Source organism: Neodiprion lecontei, chromosome 1 (genome assembly GCF_021901455.1).
Source record: "Neodiprion lecontei isolate iyNeoLeco1 chromosome 1, iyNeoLeco1.1, whole genome shotgun sequence".
NCBI lineage: Eukaryota > Metazoa > Arthropoda > Insecta > Hymenoptera > Diprionidae > Neodiprion > Neodiprion lecontei.
Genome location: NC_060260.1, coordinates 13,257,538 through 13,276,697, shown reverse-complemented (window position 1 = coordinate 13,276,697; position 19,160 = coordinate 13,257,538). Strand labels below are relative to the sequence as shown.

At 39.0% G+C, this 19,160-nt stretch overlaps 1 protein-coding gene across 1 annotated transcript in view; it reads left to right on the top strand.

The window, feature by feature from the left end:
* The window catches only part of LOC107217737 (protein Skeletor, isoforms B/C), a 69,352-nt gene that overhangs the window by 8,325 nt on the left and 41,867 nt on the right, over positions 1–19,160 (top strand). The window contains exons 2-3 of the mRNA XM_046746711.1: positions 16,976–17,201; positions 18,562–18,673. Of these exons, the coding sequence (XP_046602667.1) occupies positions 16,976–17,201; positions 18,562–18,673 (338 nt within the window). The remainder of the gene's footprint in view (positions 1–16,975; positions 17,202–18,561; positions 18,674–19,160) is intronic.

Genomic DNA, 19,160 nt, shown 5'->3' with positions numbered 1-19,160 from the left:
CATCAAATGAAATCGAATCAATTCTCCAGTCAGTAGACCGTACTCCAAACAATTGATGTATACAACAAACGGCACAGCCACAGATGAAAAATTCATTGCTGAGAGTCTAAGCGATAAATTATGAAATTTCGTAACGCACGTTGCTCTTGTCGATGTGTATTTTCAGTCTCGAAGTATCATGGATTAAACATTCTTGGATTACAAAAATTGCCAAAACTTTGCTTTTGAGAACTGCGGATAACAGGGGTCTAAAATTAAAAAAAAAATCAGTGATGTTATTTTTATACGGTGTCGTGAAATACCAGAAGTGAAAAAAATTGAAATTGTTAAGACTTGGAGGGTGCTTTAGTTGTACTGGATTCCCCATACGTATTATTCCTTAACTTATAATTCTTTTGAAATGTCGCATTCAGTGAAGTTTGCGCCACTGATTCTGATCCATTCGTTGCAGTGTAAATAAAAGTTTTTACTAGCTGCAACCAACCACATTATGGTTTTTTTTTTTATTTTTTTACAAAACTTTCATTGAACTATCACACTGGCAAAGATTTAGTAAAATGCCAGGCTGTTTAGTTCTCTCTTAGGATCAAAATGTTCGATACACTCCATTTGAAGTACGTGATTTTTCGACAGAAGAAATTACTTAGCCAGACATTTTTTAAATTTCTTCAGCAAATTTAAATATAAAGTTATGCAAAACTTGAGTAAATTTTCACACTGCAAAATAATAACCGCTTAAAATCCTAACAGTACTTTATAAATATCTACCTTTCCTACAGGCCTCAACGTAACTACACAGTAGCAGAATAAATTTTATAGTTCTGGATCAGGGGTGAATCGGCCGTACCGTTTGAATCAAAACTTGTGAAAAAAGAAAAACCCGTTCAAAAAAACTCCAGAAATATTATTTTCACTAATAATAGTGAAGGTGGACGAAACAATATCACTACTATGCAATCGGTATGAATTTGAGCAATTTTGAGTAACACGGCAAGTTGAGGTCATTTAGTACTCGTACACTTACCGACTGAGCAAACTCACCCTTTTTCTGCCTATATTAAATAAACAAATGAACGGAAAGGGTTCAAATTTTGACGATTCGCTCTTTCTTCAAGGAAAAACGGTGACTTTGTTCGGTCGGTAAAGGTAGAAGTATTACGTGGCCTTAGGATACTAACGATTTGAGAAAAGCTTTTATAATTAGACCGTGCGAAATGCTAAACCCTAATGCTCTCGATTCAGATCTGATGTTTATGATCTAATTTTGATAACCATAAAGATTTCTATAAATCAGTTAAATGATCTTTACAAAGAGTTATCCCTCAAGTCGATAAGAATAGATTTTGAAAGTGCATTACAATAGAAGTTCATCAGCAATTACATTAACAAATTACAAGTATCATATTATAATATAAAATTTCTTGACTGTAATTCGTAGCAAATTGTTCAATGATCAACATGAGCCCTAATAACCATTAGAATCGGATTAAAGCACTAGAGTTCATTTGTTTTGATTGTTCTAACCATAAAACCTTTTTCTAAATTATTGAGATTTTAGTTTTTGTTACTAGAATTTACTTAGATACATTCCTACTACGCGTTAGGGATTTTGTTTCATTTCTGTTCACTGTCATTTGCATGACAACATTGGTGGAAATTTTTTGAAAAACTTTTTCTCTTAACACTATTTTTGGTTCAGACGGTACAGGCCGTTTTTCTACCCTAATCATTGCTAAACAATTAAATCTAAACGTACGGGTGGAACGTTGGACTCCCCAACCATGGGCGTCAATCAGTAGTTTGCGCCAATTAAGGGCTCGCCACAAAATTTAGGGACGGTTTACATTATCGAGAACCGCCGTGTAGTTCCCTGTGGGAATTGCACATCTGGAGTCCAAGCAACAAGTACATATTAAATACAGACCCATTGGTCAGACCAATTACCCGAAGTACCATGCGTCACATGTGGAGTGTGCGTACCCCTTCTTTTCACCCCGTATTACAGTTTTGAATTAAATCTCGCGAGATGCGAGCATGGCTGGTTAGAGGTTATGCTAACATTTGTCTACCTGTTGGTTACAACGCTGCGTCGGTCTCTCTACGATATGGCCATCTCACAAGGAAAGTATCCCAGATCGATCTCTCCGATTCGATTTCTTTTGTAATATGTTATAGTAGACTGAAAACTAAGCGTTATGTAATTTTTTTATCTGCCACTAAACACTTCAAGGGGGTGAAACCACCCTCCAAAGTAAGGCATTTCAAGGGGCGATTTGGCAGTTGTTTTTTGTTTTTCTTTAATTGAGAAAATTACATTTTTGATTTCTTGTTATGGGAAAACTTTTCCAGTTGAATTGGTTAAAAAATATTATGTTCTTGTGGGTGAAACTACTATGATGTGTCTATACTCTATTATCTCTGAGTTCAAAGTTTTTTAGACACAATATTCTCAGAAATATCACAATAATGCTGTTTTTTTTTCGAATTTTAAAACGTTTTTTCAAGCGATGCTGTATACTCAATAAGAATAAAAGGAATTGATAATTAAAACACGTAACATACATTATGCGATTAAGTATATAATACGAATATTTATTCAGGCTGCTTTTTCGCTCTCATGAATGCTCAGTATGCTCGCAACGTGAACTATATTGATGGAGGCTAGAAGCAGTACATTCTAATATTCAGTAAACGACAATAAATGGATCAACAGACTTTGTCGAGGGAATAGGTTCAATGCTTAAATGTCAGTAGTAGAATTGATATCGGTGTGAAAAATCTATCGCTATATCACGTCGATAAAGCAGGTAAGCCGAAGACAGTCTATCCTATTTTAAACACCTGGGTTACATGTATACGTGAGAAAACGAACCGTACAATTTAACTAATGGAAGGGAACAGGCTTTCTCCGGTGCCCAGATTGCACTCACACACTGATATCGAAGGTGTAGATAGGCGCCCGCAACCGTGTTGTGAAAGTACTTTCCTACACGTACATCAGCACAAATCCTTTGTTCACTGGTTACTAGGTGCCAATGTCATGTAGCAGAGCTGCAATCCACCAATCGCAAAATCATTCGTTCTCAACATTCATGGACAAAGGAAGTCTGATTAATACCACACGATCCGATCAAAAGCATACATATGCTGATAGTAACCGGAGAGTCTCGATCGATGTTGAGAGAAAGTACTTGCCACAACGTGCCATCAACAATCGTAACCTGCGACAGACGTCGTTTCATCGTGCGGTGAGGTAAAACTGAAGTCTCTACCTTGGGTTACTTAAAATTAGAAGAACCATGGACGACTCTCACAGCGTCGAGATGCGAGGCGATTCGTCGACGGCGAATACAGACATACATGGACACATAGATATAGCACCTATTATATATAATGCACGTGACAAATGCGGTCGTTGATGTCATTAGGATGTGTTCTATGCCTAACGGTTTTGGGGTTGTCCCGACTGCGCGGAGTGCAAAAGCGGGATGAGCAGAGCCAGGGGGATAGGGCGATGATGGGAGGTTCCATGAAATTCATGTTATGCGCGTGGTACGAGTTATGTACAGTGGTGCGCCTTCTACAATCAATATGTGACGGGCTGTTCCCATGGGGAGACATTCGTATCATCGCAGTGGAACTCAAACAACCGGATAAACCCATGGTTATGAACTCGCCCGAGAGCTGCTGCCAACCAAGCAAATTAACGCGATGCCTACAACGATTGGGATTTTTAGCAATGACAAATGTACCGTTGCAGCCATTGGAATCAGCCTACGTTCTTAGAATTTGCTGCAGATTAAAGGTACAAGGTTATTGCACTGATCACCTCTGTCCCTTCACGCGGATCTCACACGTGTAATATCGATGCATTCCTGCAATACACATGTGGCGTGTGTAACACGCGTAGGATAAAGAATCGTGTTTCGATGCTTCGGTATGTGGGGGTGTGGGTCAAGGAATACCTGCATTCTCGGCAAAAGAGGGATGAGGAAATTTTCGCACCAACAATTGCTTACCGCAGAAAGCCCGTTGGATGAAAATTAGGTGCAATAACTTGCTCGTATGGTGGAGTGGATTCTTAGATACTAAATGAGTGGAATAATTGTCAGAGATAAAGAAATTGTCAAAGTACCTACCGGAATCTTATTCACCATCTGGAAGTGTTGAACTATATAGTCATGATCCAGTTTATACGAGACGTCATTTTTTACGAAACTTATCCCTGGAGTATTCATAGTTGACATAAACGAGATGTAATTTATAGACTTCTGCTCACTGTGGGACATAAGCTAGAATAAAGAATCGATCAATGAATTATGTATCGATCGCGAATTATCTGATCACGTGACAGGCATCGTAATTTCTACCCGCCACCTCCTATTTAGGGGTACGTAGTACTTGGTAAAAAAAAATTGCTTGCAAAATTTGTTAAGTACATCGAGACAAATTTAATTTGTTGAAATTACTAGAAAATTCTAGTAAAATTGCTATATGTAATTACAATAATAGCTTAAATATTATTCAAATTACAAGAAAATGTCGTTGGATTAACTGTTTACTTGGATTGCAGTTGTCAATTATACATATTTTATGGTTATTGCAACATTCAATCTGTTTGTTTATTTAACTACATTTTTTCAGTCAGATAAGGCCTTTATATCAAATTTTTCTGCACCAACATCATATCATAGCAATAGTTGCAAGTAAATTCAATACGAGTGAATAGTAATGTATACAAGGGTTTTTGAATATAGCTCTAATAATCTCATTTTCTTTTTTTACTCACATATGTATTTTCTGATCACGGTAAAAAATAAAATTAGTTAAGGAGTGTACAGTAGCGATAAATAGAAATTTATACTTTCAGGAACATAAGAGGTAATGAAATATAATTTATATAACACTCGCGATGACCACTAGCTGCTGTTTGAACATATCGTCACTGATTTGCCTTTTTTCCTTGTTGAATCGACTGTCTGTCAATATTTATCTTTCATTCGTATTTGTCACAACTCGATTGCAGCCAGGAATAACAAAATTTTGCACCTGTCCGACCTCTTTAATTTTTTATAAAACACAGCAATAGGTACAAATGCTTTACTATTCTTGAAATGATTAGTTTTCTTCTCCTAATATCGTAAAAACAATTTTGAATGGGGATACACATAAATGGAGAAATTATGAAGGTTTATATTATTTGAAAATTTAAGCTTCCGATGCGTAATTCCATCCATTGGGATTCCCTTCACTCAGTTTTTGTTAGATCAAATCGTCGAACAGTCGTAGTTTATCCTTAACTAGGGTTTTAAAAATAATTATACATCCGTTTATACCTGAATTTACGACATTCAGTCATCTGAACATGATTGGAGAATAACGAAAATTAATGTTTAAAGCATGAATACACCGCAGGTTTCACTTACTATGGCATTGCCCTCATTAAACTACTGATATAGTCAATTTTACCCAGAGTAAAGACAGGACTGGAGACGAAAATGCATATCATAGGCTTTATATTCTAGGGCGAAAAAACAACCGTAGAAGTTTGATCAGAATCCATAATTTAGGCGCCTGATACTCTCATTGTCAGTGTCAAGGAGCCAGTATTAACAGCAGTGTTACTTGACAATGGCAAGCTTGCTTGGTTTCAGGTCGTGAAAATCAACCAAGTCAACACTGCAGTCTATTGCATATGACTATGTACCAATTTGCATTCTAAATTTAGTAAAATCGGTTCATCAGTTCGCCTGGAATCCTGTTTACAACAAATTCGTACACTGACCAATGTGGTTTAAAAAGAAACACGGATTCCTAAAAAATGTCATTGCAGTGGCAAAAAATTTCATTTCAAAATTGAAATAATCATCTTGCAGAATGAAAAAGTTACATATTTATTAAAGGTTTGAACTTCGCCAATTTGAATCCGAATGTGGAAAAGGCCAGTTTAAAGTTAATGGAATACCGACTGAATGTAGAAAATTATCTATCCAAATTTCTCTCAATCGATCAAGTCGTTTATATACCTATAGGACGGATCGCGTACTAATAAAAATCCGTACACGCACACATAAATTACATGTATTTATAGGTACATCCGTTGTTGAAAATACTCGAAAATACATTTCAAGAACAAAACGTGTTTCCAACATAGTTTCAAAATTTACTCTTAATCTAACGTTTTTTGCGGTGGCATTTCGTTTATAAAAATTTGTTTCGAATAACAAAGTTATCGTTGCGACTGGAAGACTGCCGAAAGAAGATTAATATTTTGTGTGATAATTGAACAATTTAGTTACGGCAACTAAAAACTTTGATTGAGTTTTACTATTTACTAATTCAACCTCGTCAGAAGGAAACAATTTTCATCAAAAAATTTATACAGTGTCAAACCGATACGTACGAGGTCCATGTACGACTTACATTTTTACTTCCGCAGGAGGAAAATTTATTCTATTTGACGGTACGTATACATTGTTTTGGATCTAGTCTGAATGATTAGCGCCTCGCAATAGATGTGATTGAAAAAGACAGCGCAATATCCTAATTGAACCCTGTACCAATCTTCTGCACCACTCATCGTCAGAGCCTGGCTAAGTCCAAACGAAGAATATGAATGATATTTTTTGTCGTTTGCCCGTTAAGAGATTAAAGCAGACGAGGGATGGTCGGGGCTTCGTTTTAGAGCCATTATATTCTCGGATGGCAGCATATAGAACAGAGATAGAGCCAAAAAGTGAAAGAGGGAGAGAGACGGAGAAATATGTACACACACACATATATATATATATATATTTATATATATATATATATATATATGTGTGTGTATATATATATATATTCATGATATATAGAGAAAGAGAGCGCGAGAGTAAAACATAGGGTGAGACGGGAAAGCCGGGATCGGGGGAGTCAGTGAGTAGAACGAGAAGAGCGCTGAGCTTGCGGAAAGGGTGTCTAGTGATGCGTATACCTGCTTCACCAAATGCATCAATTCCCAACGGACAATATTGAGCCGTTCAACAGTGTATCAGCTCTAAAACTAATACGAGTTTCATATACGAACAGACAATCCAGAAGAGGTATGTTTGTAATTAAACTGCCTGAAATAAATTTGCCATTGATACTTACAGACTGTGCCCATACAATGTGTAGGTAGTCAGTAAGATAGTGATCATACTGACAGAAAGAGTCGTCAGCCCTTTGGAACCATGAATTCTGCTCAAGCTTCTAGGCTCGTTTGGTTAGTGTAAAATATGAGATTTGTGATGTTTTCGTTAGTAAAGCGATAACTAAGAATTTCCGGCAACGTAATTGATTGTAAAATGGTCAAAGGAATGCCTGACAGATAAAACTGCACATCAAAAGCTCCAGACTATGGGCCAAGGGAGTGCCTTGAGAAGTTTTGTTAGAATCCATGGTCCGGAGGCCTAATATTTTCATTCTGTAACCTTAAACTCCTGGATTGCACATAAACTATTCGTATCGTATGTCCACGCATGAGATCCGGCAACACATATCCAGAACCACAAAGTAACCGTGATTTTGGGGAAATACTTCATATCTCAGAATTCAATAGAAAGAGAATTCCATAAACCGGAATTCAGTAGGTGTTGAATTCCATAGCTTAAAAATAATAATTGCTCGAAATAGTTTAGATAAATTGTAATAAAACGTATTTATATACTTATTCATTTTTCAATTATGCGGTCGAACTTCGTATTTGCAGATGAACCCGAACTTCAACACCCACGAAAGATTGTGGCAAGGTTTAAAAACAGCACCGGTAGTAATGCACATATTTTCCATGAACCTTCTTTGAATCTGGCAATAAAGATTACATGACAGACCCGACGAGATTGAATCTTCAAAGTAACGTGTCTTTCGTTGTATTATCTGACCGAAAGATGCAAATTGAGTTTTTAAAGGATGTTTTCTAATTTCTCAAACAGAATCCATCGAGGTCTGGGTTTTTAACCGAGTTCTTAAGGCTTGTAAAATTGGTATTAATTATCCCTGGATCCTCATGTACGTCTGAAAGGTCTTTTTCTGCATCGAAATGGTTGAAGGTTTGTAATCTGTGCCTCAATAATAGGTTTAGCTTTTCTTCACATATTACGCCTATGCTGAAAAATTGAATTTGGAAGAGATCATCAAGGAATTCACGTAACGAAAACGTATATTTGCATTGTAAGTGAAAAGACTGTTTTGTAGATTTTTTTTAAGTCTGATCTTAGATTTCATTTTCACATTGTACTAATATTTTACACTTGACTAAGTTTCACCCGACCGATCCTGCCCATAACCTGCAGAAGTGCACGTTCGTATTTGAAAGAGAACCCGAGTTTAATCTTTAAAAATTGAGCATCCGATCAGGCCGGTGTACTTGCTACGGCACTTGGAAGATCGATAACCCGACTCGCTTGATCTGCTGTTGGCTGCTGCCAGCCCATATCTTGATTAAAATCAGCGCCTCCCAACCCAGCATCCCTTCACTACGTCCCTCTCTCTCGAGCCGCACGCCCCCTGATGAATCCGGTTAGTCTCGTTAATGTCTAAGCCACCCCTGCTGCCACCACTCCACACTCCCCCGTCCGCCAAAGACAATAGAACTTAGCTTCCGGTTGATGCGTTATCTGCCATAGTGCCGCGAACGGTCCTCGTACGTATAACCGATTGTAATATCGTCCACGCGATATGCAGAGAGAGAGAGAGAGAGAGAGAGAGAGAAAAAAGAGTTCGTTATAAAAACAACGCATCGGAAGGCACAGCACCACGGCCTGCAGGCTTGTCCCTTGGCCACCCTTATCCTTTGTTTCCTCGGGCGGCATTGAAGAGCACCGCTTTCTGAAAAATATAAGGGCCCGCGCTTCATTTTAACGTCAGTCTCCATCACATTGCCTCGCGGTCCTGAACAGTGAACGCCCAGTCGTACAGCATAGAAGGGGCCATTTGGTGAGCAATCTTTGAGAAATTTTAAGATCGAATGTATGCGGGCTTTGGGGACCTTCGTAATTAAAATTCTGGATAATGGTTGCTCTATATCGTGACTCAATTCCTCAAGGCACTGCGAGTGCATAACTTTTACCAATTGCAAACATACCCAAGTTGAAGCCGAGGTTGAAGCAGCATTGAATGAGAACTTTAACCAGATGTAGAGATAAGGATTGGCACTTTTGTTCTTATTTGTATTCGATTGGCAGTAGAAGATGCCTCGATTGTAGAAAAAAATAAATAAATAATGGGACACAACCTCGAGCCTGTACGGGAAATCAAAACGCTATTAGTCGGCGGAAAGTCTTTCTATAGACAAAATACTAAAACTTCTGAAGCGTTTTGATATTAACTACAACTTTGGTTCGAAAGAAATCGGTTTTCATTTTAACAAATGGTTCTCATGAAGACTTCTCAAATGAAGCATGGCTTACATTTACATCAATTCCTCTGATAGGTGTCATCCTCAAAATTGAGCAACTTTCATTCGAAACTTTGTCAAGTATCACGCTACGTTTCCGAGATATCATAATGACTCGTTTAAAATAATAAACCGGCTGTATTGCGTAATAAGTGCGGAAATTAATTATAGGAGACTTCTCAACGAGTGCTATGATCACACGAATCGGATATTATCAAAAAGCCCTGCAACGAAGAGAAGAACATTCGCACGTACACATGCGTAAACTTTTTATTTCCGCACTATTTCCAAAAAGGGTGACATACTATATGCCGAAGAATTTTTTTCTACAATACCTGCTTCAAAAATCCGCTTTTCGAAACCTGTGAGGCGTGAGTAAACTGCTCCATTTTCGGTCAATGCGGAAGAAAACGGTGATGCATGCGTACTTTCGAGTAAGTCAATTTTCCGCACTATGTCATTGAACGTAAGTTACACAACCTTAAGTTTACTCCCCATCAGTGGCATCTGCCGTGCTTCTCAAAACAAACTTCACGGGAAAATGCAACAAATAATATCGCGTGTGACATGCGCGGATAGGTGGCATCAGAACGAGTGTGGCTTGTGGTATGAGCCCAATATTTTCCTAACTTGTGACGCAATGTACTACTTCTAACCTGAACTGACGATCGTGTTGATATATAATATAATCACAGAACAAACCACATTATAGCACGTATAATTAAAACGTTTTTTCCGTGATGTACGAAGATGAAAGATCTGTAGGTCTTTTAATTTCCTAAAGATGTTTCACACGCCAACGTTGATGATCCCTTGACTCGCTATTCGGGTAACTACACGGCAGTGTAGCAACACTCGCTAGGTAATTTGAGTAGACGCGACAGTCAGATTTTAATGAAGTTGCGAGTGCCTTTATATCCACCACGTTGCATAATGCGCCTCGTCCACTGCAGTTGGGGATGCGACAGGTCCTCTGCCAGTGTAAGTGGGGGTCCAGCAGCCCGGGTTGTGCAGATGCAAAACTGAGCAAAGGCCTCGCCGGAGATACGCTGAGGTTGCGGGGGTGAAGGAGGGTCCCTGAGGAGCGATGGAGACGCTAGAGTCTGGAGAGAGAGCTGTTTGCCGGGCTCAAATGTTGACCAACCCCCTCCTCTCGTTTCTCTGCGTCCATCGCACTGTCCTCCTCCACCCGACCGCCACTCCAAGACCATATCCTGCTTTCAGGATCACCTCTTGAAGAGTGGTGCAGGGTGCTTCTTTCTTCAGCCTACAACCAAACACGGAACTATCACGTGCCGCCATACACTCTATGCCTCGTTCTATTCTCGGGGGATTCCTCCTGTTACCACGGAGGTTCTTACTCGCCTAAAAAAAAGTTCAGCTTGATACGAGAATGAGATTTGGCCCTTGTTCTACTGCAAACAAAGTTATTTACACAGTTGAACCAGTAGTCCGTTGACGCCTTGCAACAATTCGCAGTCATATCCGTGTCGGTCATCTTGGAACAAGATCGTTTAGTACTCGCGATAAACATACAGTTAAACTATCTCCAACTTCTACCATCAGATCGATCAATATGAAGTAAAGACATTTGAAAAATAGGTCACAGCGGACAGTTTGCAATATTCCCAATTTCCTATTCCTCTCTTTGATAACCGTATCTCCTAGGAGGTTGAGCTTTGAATTCACGTGTATCATAATTGTGTACCTTTCAGAATCATTTCAATTATGCTCGTTCAAACTCCCACAGAGGATCTACATGAAATATTCAAAGGATTCGTCACATCGAAATAGCCAAAGAGACACAAATGGCGTGTTAGGAAACGTTGCAGGCTGTGGACCCGAAAATAGAAAGCACGTCGGAAGTAGGCGTGAGATGGGTCGTTGGCGTTAGTCCGTGAACCCGGACACACCACCCTTGGCTCTACACCCTCCGGACACGATCGTTTAACACTCGGAGAGAAAAATGTCGTAATGAATCGTCTCACGATTCATGTACCATAGCACTATCGATGTTATATACGTTGCAGAAGCTAATTGCATGTAATTGAACAGGCTATAAAGTATGATTTCGTTTTCGGTGACGTGAACAGAACGTCTTGTTGTAATATAATACCTAGTTACATTTGAGTTCAGATATCCAGGTTGTTTACTTTTGCCTTGAATCTTATACATATGGTTACCGATTCAAAGTGATTCCGCATAATTTTGAAAAGTTCTATTTTGATTGAAAAAAGAGAAATCAAATTACTGGTATTAGCTTTTCGGCTATCGCACCTTGTGCAAGATTAACTGCGTACTTATACATAGATATAGCTGGAAATAAGTGATTATGCATTGAATCGACAAGTTTCCAATGTGTAATATTGAAAAGTATATCTGACGTTTACTGTAACCTGGTGCTCCTTGGTTTCTATACGAGACTTTTGCTGAAATACCTGATGTACGTACATGATATCAAGGTAACGAATGTCACTTATCACGAATGCTTCTTATTTATTTGTAATCTTAAGTAAATGACACTGAATTTCGGTGGAAGAACAATTTTACATGGCATGCGTATACAATATGTAGCATGGAAATGCGGACTACCGATGATTTTATTACGAGTTCATTGACTGAGCGTTTTCTAAAATCTGATTAAACTCCCGATATTATTGAAAATGACCGGTTAAATGCCATAGCTAATATGATTCGCAGTGACGGATCATATTGCATGATTCGCGTTGCAGTGAAAGGGGAGAAAGGCCGACCGAACAGGTGCAGAAAATGTTTATTTTATAAGTGCTGGTTTGTTTTTGGTAACGGTACAGCGACGTCAGCCAGTAGTGGGAACCCCAGTGTCAGGCGCGTGCGGTAATTACAGTTCCATTAGCTTGGTTCCCAACAAATAGTATGGCGTATAATCCAATAAACATCGATGGGCATAATATAGCTGGGGCAGTTTGGGTACCAGTTAGGGGTAGTTTAGTGTCTTATAGTGTTATAGGGACGCACCTAGAACCCCTGTTAGATAGTGATCATTGCATTCATTGTCACATGGCCATAATATCCTGCGGGACGGTGAATGGGGCGGCGGAGAGGGAAAGGGAAAGGGAAAGGGAAAGGGACCTCAACGGGACACCCTGCACGGACTCCGTCGTCGTCTAAAGGGGTTCGCTAAAAGCTGAAACGCATTTCAGATAAGGACCCGCGTGCGACAATTATCACGCGACAACGCTCAACTCCGCTCGTCGTTTAGGCACTCTTTCATACGGTTTTTGCTCGCTGACGGAGAATGTCATGCATGGAACTTGCGCAATGAAGTTTAATTCTTGATTAACGGTTTTCTCGACTGCGTATGGACAGTTTTCAAAAATTTTATCATTGTTCAGGTTTTCAAACGGTGCCTTGTTGGGAATAATGACTTTACAGGTGTCACATATTGCGTGGTATCAAAGTCCGTTGATCAGAACGGTTCAGAAGAAGCAGTTTCCCATAATCAGGGTCTGATAATAATGAACCAATCACGAGTCTACGAATTCCGAAATTCATTACGTGAACAATTACACAGGTCTGCGATGAAAAAGTTTTCTGGATACTTGTACATGATACCTATAGATTTTGGTCTGCTGATTCAGAATATCAACTCTGTCGTTACGTATATCACATGACGATCTTTTTTTATTAGCATAAGTATAGAGAGACGCTTGTCTCAGAAGAACTCTATTGAAAGAAATATTTTTATCAATTTCAGAGGAGTAATCTAGTAAATTCATGTTTACTTCGTTGGTATGAACATGCAGACTTTGAAAATGTCATGACAAGCTCAGAAAAGCATGCCTGGAATTCCTTGAAAACTGTTGTTTCCAAATTTTTAGCTAACGTTAATGATCCTAATTATGAAAATATTGTCCAAGAAATGTTAAACAACTATCAAAACTTTGGGTGTAATGTGAGTTTGAATGTTCACTTTATATTAAATTAGCGCTAATTTTGATGTTATTGTACTATTAAAAGGGGGGGCAAGGGTGGGGGGATATATTCTAATATAATTATGATTTTATTCCTAAATTCTTCGTTCTCAAACACCAAAATTTATGGAAATAATGAGGGACAAAAACTAAGCCACATGTATTGTTTTTTTATCTGCCATTAAACAATTTAAGGGGGTGAAACAACTTTTCAAAGTAAGGCATGTCAACGGGTGATTTAGCAGTTTTCTTTGTTTTTTGTTTTTTTAATTGAGGAAATTAAATTTTTCATCTTTCGTTACGAGAAAACTTTTCCAGTTGGATTGGTTAAAAAATGTTATGTTCTTGTGTGTGAAACTGCCAAATCACCCCCTGACGTGTCTTACTTCGGAGGGTAGTTTCACCCCCTCAAAGAGCTTAATGGAAGATGAAAAAAGATACGTGTCGCTTAGTTTTCAGTCTACTGTAACATATTACACAAGAAATAAAATCAGAGATATCGACCTGAGATACCTTCCTTGTAAGTATGAATAATCTCAAGTTTTTTTTACGTGTAGTTTCAGCAGAAAGGAGAATGACGTAGCTCTGGCGATAAGTTCTGCCATATTATGTAGTGATGCCAAAGATCCTTTTTCAAAAATATGGATTGTGAATAACAATCAAAGCGTTAGGTTCCGCAGGGCGGCCGAATGTTCCTTGCAGCGTTCCAAAAAAGAGATTGGTTTGATTTATTTTCAAGGCGAAAATTGGGACGTAACGTGAAGATTCACGAGCAAGGAATACGTTTAGGTGGTGTACTCGGTAATCTTTACTGCTTTCATCTCAATTCGAGGCGGTTTTACGGCTCTGTAGAGCAAATGAAATGAAATTCATGCAAATCAAAGGGAACCCCAGCGTATCGTTTTTGTATTGGGGTGCTGATGCGTTCAACCTGTGCAGCCAGGGAGGAGTTTCTGCCACCGTCCCCTTTCATTTCGCTTTGGCCATCTCGCACAAATACGTAGTTCAAATCTATTCCGGAACTCAACAAACCAACGATGTAGGTTTCGCGAACGCCTCGGACCGTTTAGAAGGTGGGACTTTCAGCCGTATAAGATTTGTATTCGTTAGGTTTCCACTAAATCTCAGTGTGAGTTTCGCAGGCGGTGTTGGTCGTGAGTTTAGTTCAGAAAATCTTTAGAAAATTTTATTTCCTGGTCAGAGTTAGACGAGACGTGAAATGTTGAGAACGTATTGGGTGTTATGAAAAATGGAATTGAAAAAAAGTCAATGAACAATTTTGAAGGTGATGAATCAAGGTTTGAAATACGAAATTGGAATTGGTTTTAGTGAATAGGTTGATGAAAAAAATTATCCTCTAAACAGCAAAAATGAATGTTCAATATCTAAATTCAGTAAAACTACGGTATTGCTCAATTTTCTTGATGCCAAAACCATTTTGGTTTTATAACTTTATTCAATCGGTGATTATTTGTAGGTTTTAAATTTATGTACTGAAAATCACTCGAAATGAATTTGATAATCATATTAATATGTTTTGTGATAATCCAGCTATTGGTCGATGATAATTCTGCATAAAACATATTTCTTTTTTTATTTGAAATTCTTGAACTTTATGTTTTTTTCCTATGTTAATAGAATATCGTTTGAATTGAAATCGACTTGATTGACTTCAGTACTAACTGTTGAACCTTCATTTTATACGTGGTTTTTGTTGCTTTGACATTTTTGTTTAAGCGTTTATCCTTAATAGTTGTACTTCCTTACGGATATTATTATGGTTCTTGATTAATGCTCGTGACGTATTATAGTATAAGAGCGCGAAGTTATAGGCAAGGTAAACGATCCTTCACGAGAAATAATCCAGCTATGATCTAGTGTCGAATAAAACCAATTGCTCGTTTATCAAGAAATTAAAGGTGGCAATGACTTCTTACAACTACTAAAAAGGGTCTTGGTAGCATCATCTCATGTCCCGCTCGAAACTCTTTAGTTCTCGTCTGAAACAATTTTCTGTACAACTTATTTTTCTCGAGTTATGGGACCATTCCTCTTAAAATGGGACACCCTGTACAGTTGAAGGGACGTTAAGGCAACGACGATGCTGTTGTTATTCACAGCTATTTCGCGTGCATCCTTTGATCCTTTCCAAAGGAAATGTCTACAGGAAATTGGAAACGTCGATGTGCTGCATGTATAAAGATGTATACCTTGTACATATGTGCGTTTCTGCAGGGGCTTTTATATATAGCTTTATTCCTCTGGAGCGTCCCAAACTCGAGAAGGGTGCAAGGACTGGTACTAATGACTTGCACATACCTTCCAAAACGTCTCAAGCATTGGACTCATCATTCACAATTAACGTATATATATTACATGTATTATATAAACTTTCCCTATGTAAATTTGCGGAGTAAGATGCTTGATGACATCGTAAGCTGGGGTTCCCGCCACGTTTCAAAGATCCTTCAACTTTCTCATTAAGTTACTCACCCTACACAACGTAGCTTCGTGATTACCCCCAATATTCACCATGAAAAGATACATTGTATGGTTATTGAAGAATAAGTCATTTTCAAAGTTTTCTCTGAAAGGTCTGAGAATTTCGCTCTGAAAGTTGTCAATACATTCAATGCATGCATTTTGATATTATCAGCTTTGACGAATAAGATGTACGTTGAAATTTATACAAATATCCAGTCATGGTACTAATGAAAAAGATCTTGGGATTTGTTCAGATATTTTGCTAGTACGTATCAGAACGAATAAACTCCCGAGTTGAAGCGAATGGAATCCAGCGTTAAATTGAAATTCACTTGATGAAAAAAACGTTATATTCGTGTGTAACAAATAATTGCAATGTTGCTTTATACACTTCTTTAAAATATAATTCAGACTAATGGTTCAGTTTCGCCGAAAAGCATTTCATTTTTGCGAGAGGATCGACTGCACACAGTATCTGCGCTGTTCACTTTCGTACTTCAGTTTTCATTCCATCTAGGTTAAATGGTTTCAGCGGTTCATCGGAAACCCTGCCTAGCAAAAAACTCGTACACCGTCCTATAAAAAATTTTAACAAAAAAAAAACCTCACGTTCCAATTGTGGAAAGTTTGATATCAAAGCACAATAAATCATCTTAACGAATCAAAAACTGCGAATTTGAAAAAAGTTTCAACGTTTCCCATTTCGAAGTCTGGTGTGAAAAATGTCTGACAAAGTTGCGACAACACTGTCTAGACGTAGACCGATCTCTATCCAAATTTCAGCCAAATCGACAAGTGGTTTGTTGAGTATTGAGTTCACGAAATTCGATACACTGTTTTCGAAAATACTTGTGAACAATCGCGTAGGTGACAAAACATCCTTCCAACTTGGTTTCAGAATCTTTTCTCATTGTCAGTCCGACGTTTTTCGCAAAGGCAAACGCATATAAGGTATTAACTTTGCGGACGAACGCCGTGCCAAGGTTAAAACGACATGGAATGATTGTCGAAAAAGACGAATGTCATACTTGCATATCAGTATTACCCTAAAATACCGATTTCGAAACATTCAATGAGTGAAAAGCGAATAAATCAAATGGTCTGTGTTCTCTTTGTGCTTCAGGGCACGCCAAGTACGGACCAAACTACTACGGACGACTGATCGGACCTCTGCAGGAGTACGCCCATCAAACCAGAGGCACCGTTTACGCGGTCGACGACACCACGATATTCATCAAAGACTTCAGCTATGACGGAACGGGTCCTGCCGCTTACTTCTGGGTCGGAAACAGCCCCAGGCCTAGTCCAGACGGCTTCATCGTCCCTTACCCCGAGGACTACAGCGAAAGGTGGGTCTGAACACGACGGACCTTGAACCCTGACCCCCGCCACTTTTGCTTGTAGATTTTCCGCGATTCTCAGCCCCTAGCTGGCGATCGAGCAAAACGCAATAACGGGAAGATGAACTCCGAGCGGGAACAGGCTCGTAATTCCAATTTTATTAACTGCAGCATATCGCCCGTCTCACCCTACGGCTCAATCTCTCTCCCTCCACTCCACTCCCCTCTCCCGGGCCCCTTCACAACAAGCCCTTTGAGTTTCATTGAGTTTCATTTCATCCCTTGGCCACGGGCTGCTGCGCTGTACCCCATTCCCCGTTACCCGTGCGCTTTCAGGACTCTAACACTTCTGCAGTCCTGACCGCGATGCTTTCTCCGCGTCGAGTTCTTCACCGCAGAAATTTCACAAACACCGCTTCGAACCTCATGCGTCGGTCATAGATTTTTAAAGCGGGGGGTGGTCCCACGCACGAAACCGGGCTGCTATTCTGTTGAAATCGCTTCATCGCGGCTGGAGCGTTCACATAGTACATAATGTACGAGGATTCCTTATAGTCGGTGAAAACGTACTCCGATCACGCTTAATGTATTATTAGAAATCATTTTTGATCAATATGCAAGTTTTCGAACCACACTGTTAATCATGAATTTCCACACAAAGCCATTGGTTTGTTCCTCGCGTAATGAGATAATGGGTGTGATTTTAAAAGGATTCATTTGTTGTTTTCTGAAATTTCCAAGTCTTTGATAGATGGGAAAAATACCTACAGTTTAATTCTTATCGTCAGCGTTTTTTTTTCTAACAAGCCATATTTTCAGATTTTCAAGACTTGAAACGTTTTCGAAATTCGCATATTTCGTGATTCTCAGCAACTGACAATAACTACGAAAAGAAAGGAACAAATGATAATTTTTCAATAGAAAGACTCGGTTATCGTGAGGTTTCCAAATAATTACTGGGCGGGGGGATCATTTTAATTAATACAGGCTCGTGGATGCTTTATAAATGAAACCAGCTCTTCCGCGATGGTTTTGAAAATTAAGTTTCGTGAAGAATTACGATCGAAAGCAGACCAGCACAACGATCGACTGTAGACCAAATATTCATCTTACCGATAAATTATAATTTTTTGATTTTAGTTAAATTATCGTCAATTACTATCGATAAATAAATTGAACGAGTTAAACAACTGTTACTTAAGAGTTACTTTTTCTAAATAGTTTCAAAGACCAAGTTTTTGAGAAAACAATTATGTACCTTTAACGAAGTGGAACTGAATCTGTGTATCTCAAACTTCTCAAGATTAACTTTCACCGATTCCTTCCACCGGCATCGAAACCTGAATCTAACCCTACGTCAATTTTGCAGGGACCCGCCGGTTTTGAAAGCGTATAACAACAGTGACATCATACTGAGGTTACCGCAGGGAAATCGAATAAGAGACATCAAATGGCTGAGCGTTTGGTGTCAAAGATTTACGGTAAGTGTGGAAATACTAACGATAAAAGCTATTTGAGGTTTAGGGGCATGCAGGGGTGCGCAAGCGTGCAAAGAGTTTGTGGTATTGGGTCGAGCTTGCAGTATGGGTAATTGATTCCGGAAGTAGAGAATTAGTCAACACCTTCACGGCTTACAGTCGCTAAGGAACCACCTGCGGAAGTGAATACCGTCGACACGGCAATGGCACCTTGCCAGGCATCGCCTGACTCGTCGTCGGTCGACAATTAGAAAAAAATAATAAAAGGGAAAAAATCCTTATCACAGTTGCCACACCCATAAGGTTTATACGCGGGTTTAACTATCAAGATTTACGACCATCGGGTAGACATTTTTCGTTTTATGTCTTCTCGACCTATGCGAGCGCAACTGCTTGTTCACCACTGTTAGTAACAACTTTAACGTATTTATTTTGCTCTTGGGCTTTAAGTTAACTCTGAACAGCTGCTTATTGAGACCAAAAAGCTTAC